The sequence below is a fragment of the Monoraphidium neglectum genome (assembly GCF_000611645.1).
Source record: "Monoraphidium neglectum strain SAG 48.87 unplaced genomic scaffold scaffold01187, whole genome shotgun sequence".
Lineage (NCBI taxonomy): Eukaryota > Viridiplantae > Chlorophyta > Chlorophyceae > Sphaeropleales > Selenastraceae > Monoraphidium > Monoraphidium neglectum.
In genome coordinates, this window is record NW_014012441.1 from 3625 (window position 1) to 7755 (window position 4131).

Genomic DNA, 4131 nt, shown 5'->3' on the forward strand with positions numbered 1-4131 from the left:
GGCCGACAATTGTGTCCTGCAGGGGCGCAGCCTGAAGGGAAGAGGTAGGGAAGAGGGTACGACAGGCGGCCGCCGCAGGCCGCGGCCGCACGCTGCGCCCAGTGGGCACACGTCACAGAAATGGCGCGGGCGGCGCCGAATGGGAGGCCAAGAGCCGAGGCCGCAAGAGCTGAAAATTGAGGTTGGCAAACGCGTCAGAGACCAGCACCCAGGGCGAGACTTTCATGGGCTGCACGGCACACCAACCACGGTTCTCGAGGCTCAGGAATCCCAAACTTCGCCGCTCAGGCGGCGTCAGCGCGGCGAGGCAGCCGGGTGGGCCCTACCCTTCAGCGGCTGTTGCTTCTGGGGGGGGGCGCGTGAACAGCGCGGGGGTTGGCGCACCGCCACATCCCCGAAGAATCCACCACTAAAGGAACCCTCGACGTGGGCGCAAACCCGTGAAACCTTTCGCAAGCACATCCGTGCGCACGACGCCGTGGGCAGCCATCCATAGAGCCTGACGGCCACGGCCGCGACGCCCCGCAGTGCGGGCGCGACCCCCAGGCGCAGGGCTCAGCGCTGCATGGCAGCTGGCTGGTAGCTGCTGCTCCTGAGGATGGGGTTGACCTGGAAGAGCGGCGCCCCCGGGGCAAACGGCAGCTGCACGGGCTGACCGCAGTGGTCCATCATCGTCATGCTGCGCACGCAGCTGCCCAGCGCCTCCGCCGCCTGCTGGCCCCCCACCCGGCCGTGCGCGAGGTCGCCGGCCGCCGCCGCCGCCATCTGCTGCTGCTGCTGCTGCAGTAGCAGTAGCTGCTGCGCGGCGCAGCTGGCGGAGGTCGCCTGGACCTGGTAGCTGGAGACAGCCACCGCGCCGTGCTGCTGCTGCTGCTGTTGCTGCTGCAGCTGGTGCAGCTGCTGCTGCTGCTGGGCCGCTGCCGCCGCCGCTGCCGCTGCCGCCGCCGCCGCCGCCGCGTTGGCGGGCAGCAGGTGCGAGTACTTGGCTGCCTCTGCCTGGAACTCAAACGCGCGCTCGCGCGGCAGCGACGTGGCCGCCATGATTGGCCGCCCAGACGTCGCCACGGCCTGCCTGACGCCGCCGGCGCCCGCAACACCGGGCTCCCTGCCATCGCCGGCCGCGTGGGCCGGCTGCTGCTGCTGCTGCTGCTGCTGTTGCTGCTGAACCTGCTGCTGCTGCCCCTGCTGCTGCTGGTGGTGCTGCCCCTCGAGGTACATGAACTGGCGCTTGAAGTTGTCAACGGCAGACGGGTAGACAAAGGAGGGCAGGCGACCGCCAGTCATGTAGTCCTGCAGCACCTGGGTTTTCAAGGGTGGGGTTTTGCGCGGGGCACATATTTCAGGCCAAAAACATCAATCGACAGGTAACTCCAGGGAGCAAGTGATGAGAGCACGCCCATGCATGATCTGCAGCCAAGCCGTTGTGCGCTGACTCTTGCTGTGGGGGGGCGCATTGCCGCCAACAGGTGCAGATGCCGATGCGTGCAAAAGAGGGGCGAGCGTGCCCCTTTGTCATCTGGATTAGCCCCCTGCCCTGTTTGACCTCGTTGGAAATCCCCACGCATCCTTCAATTGACGCGCGCCATCGACGCCGACGCTGAACACGCTCGACTTCGCAGATACCCCGACAGGATCCGCACCCAAAGCCCAATGCTGGGAGCTGCCAAAGCAAAGCACCTCTAAAGCAAAGCCATCAGCACCGCGTCGGCGCCCTAAACCCTGCCGCCCTCACCTGCGGGTGGTACTCAAGGATCTCCCTGTAGATCAGCTCCCGCACCTCGTCAATCGCCAGCTTGCGCCGTTCGAATTCGAACGCCAGCTTGCTGATGGCCGCGGCGCTGGGCTCGCGCGCCGGCGAGTGCAGGTTTGAAAAGTAGGGGTCCGCCAGGGCCTCCTCTGAAGGGGGGGTTTCACAGGTTGATTTGGGGGGAGGGGGGTTTGGGAATGTGAGATGGAGGCGTGTTTGGCAGTGGGCTCAAGGGCTTTGAGGGGTTTAATGGAGGTCAGCGAGCGGGTCGGTGCCGAAGAACATGCAAGGACGTGTGTGCAGGGGCAAGCGGAGCAGGAGGGGTCCCGGTGGGGCCCGCGGCGGCAGGACACGGAACGAGGTGGGTGGCGTCGCCCGGGCGGGGAGCCGGACTCATTTCATCCCCCGCCCAGTGCCCCGCGCGTGCGCGTGCGTGAGCCCACCCGCGCTGGGCCTGTCCGCAGGGTCGAAGGCCAGCAGGCGCCTCAGCAGGGCGCGCGCCCTGGGGTCGGCGCGGGGGAAGCGCTCCTCAAAGGGCACGCCGGCCTTCTTGCGCATGTTGACCAGAAAGTGCCGCGCCTTCTCATTCCGGACCTGCCCGGGCCGCGGGAACGTTCGGATCAGGGGTCAGGGCTTGGAAAAGGCGGCGGCGCCCGCGCAGGGGGGGTTTCGCCGGGCTTGGCAGGGTCCAAGAGGTTGGGTCGCGGCGGCTTGGGATAGACGGTCAAGCGCGTGGTTAAATTCGGTGGGCTCTGCGATTGGACATGCGCACCCTCTTCCCCCCAAACACACATCAGCGTGCATGTCCACAGACAAACCTTGGCTATTATTTCGGGGGAGGGAGTGCCCAGGAGGTCGGTGATGAGCTCCAGCTGGTGCACCACGTTGCGCCCCGGGAACAGCGGCTTGCCCGTCAGCACCTACGCGGCACATAAATAGACAGACAGAGACGCACCCAGCCGCCCCTGCATGTCAGCCGGCCCGGCAAAAGAGAGCACTGCTGCCAGTAAACGCTCGCCCACCACGCCCGAGCAGCGGCGGACGGTGGCGGGCCTCGCCGGTGGTTTCCTCCACGCACGCAGGGCAATCCCAGCAGAAGCAGGGCTTCAGGCACAGCTGGTGCAGTGGTGCTGCGTGGGCATTGATTCAGGAGGGGCCCGGCCCCGTCCCCAGGGGTCAAGCAAACGCCACTGCGCGCCCCAGCGGTCTGGTGTGCCGTTTCCAGTGATTCAGGCCGGGCCGCACCTCTGCGAAGATGCAGCCGATGGACCAGGTGTCTATTGATGGGGAGTACTTGGCAAAGAAGCTGCCGCACAGCTCAGGCGCCCTTTGGGTGGGGGGAGGGGTTTGCAGGGCAGGGGTCAGGGGTGCTGGTGGCGGCCTCAGAGTGGGCCCCATCTCGCGGCAGAGGGCACCTGGTGGAGGCTGCCGCCCGCGCCCCGTCGGCGGGCGGCCATGCTTCCGCCTTTCGCGACTATTTCGCCGCCCGCACTCAAGATGGATTGTGGCTTGATCGCAAACAGCCGTCCAGCAGTTGTCATTCGGCGGCAGCAAAGGGACCAGGGGTCGGTGCTCTCACCTGTACCATCGTGTTGCGACGTAGTCGGTCCAGAACACGGTGGTGGGCATGTCGTTGAACGCGGGGCGCGCGAGGCCAAAGTCGCAGATCTTGAGCTTGCAGTCGCTGTTGGCCAGGATGTTCTTGGGCTTGAGGTCCCGGTGGAACACCTTGGCTGCGGTTGGGGGTTGGTTGGGGGTGGTTAGGGTTCGGTGGGGCGTGTTGAACTGTGTTATCTGGGGGATCAGCCGGCGCAAGGCTGGGGGAGGGATTAAAATGGGATCGGGGATCCAGCGGCAAAAGCCGTCGCGGGTGAGGGGGCCGGGACTGAAGAGGGCGGCGTCGAGCGGCGCCGCTGCCGCCACAAACGGCCGTCCGGGCGCACCCAGCAACGGCGATAGGGGAAGAACGCCGCCGCAACGGCCCGCCCCTGCACGGCCCCACGCGTGCATCCAGATGCTGCCCTTGCCCCGCAGCCGCCGCCGCCACCACCACGGGCCGCGGCAAACGTCCCGGGCAGCCGGCATCTCAAGACGCGGCGACGGCCGCCGCCCGGCCCCCACACCAGCGCGCGGCCGCACCAGAGTGGATGTACTTCAGGCCCCGCAGCATCTGGTATAAGAAGAACTGGTGGTGCTCCGGCGTCAGGTCGTCGTTGGCCTTGATGACCTGCGGCGGTCGGGGGCGGCCGGGGTGACAGTCGGTGATGTCAGCGGCGGCCACGGCCCCCTGGCAGCGGCCGCTGGCTCTGCCGCCGCGATTGCCAGCCGCCGCCGCTCCAGCTCGTCGCGCCCGCCCTGCCGGGCCTCTGCGCGCCGCGTCGCGC

General features: G+C 67.6%; 1 protein-coding gene across 1 annotated transcript in view; it reads right to left on the reverse strand.

Annotated features, from left to right (window-relative positions):
• Window positions 1–555: 555 nt before the first annotated feature.
• The window catches only part of MNEG_6959 (hypothetical protein), a gene marked incomplete at both ends in the record, with an annotated part of 5432 nt that continues 1856 nt past the window's right edge, over window positions 556–4131 (reverse strand). Inside the window, 7 exons of the mRNA XM_014044567.1 lie at window positions 556–1299; window positions 1733–1896; window positions 2191–2341; window positions 2566–2667; window positions 2993–3074; window positions 3327–3480; window positions 3887–3974. Coding sequence (XP_013900021.1) covers window positions 556–1299; window positions 1733–1896; window positions 2191–2341; window positions 2566–2667; window positions 2993–3074; window positions 3327–3480; window positions 3887–3974 — 1485 coding nt within the window. The remainder of the gene's footprint in view (window positions 1300–1732; window positions 1897–2190; window positions 2342–2565; window positions 2668–2992; window positions 3075–3326; window positions 3481–3886; window positions 3975–4131) is intronic.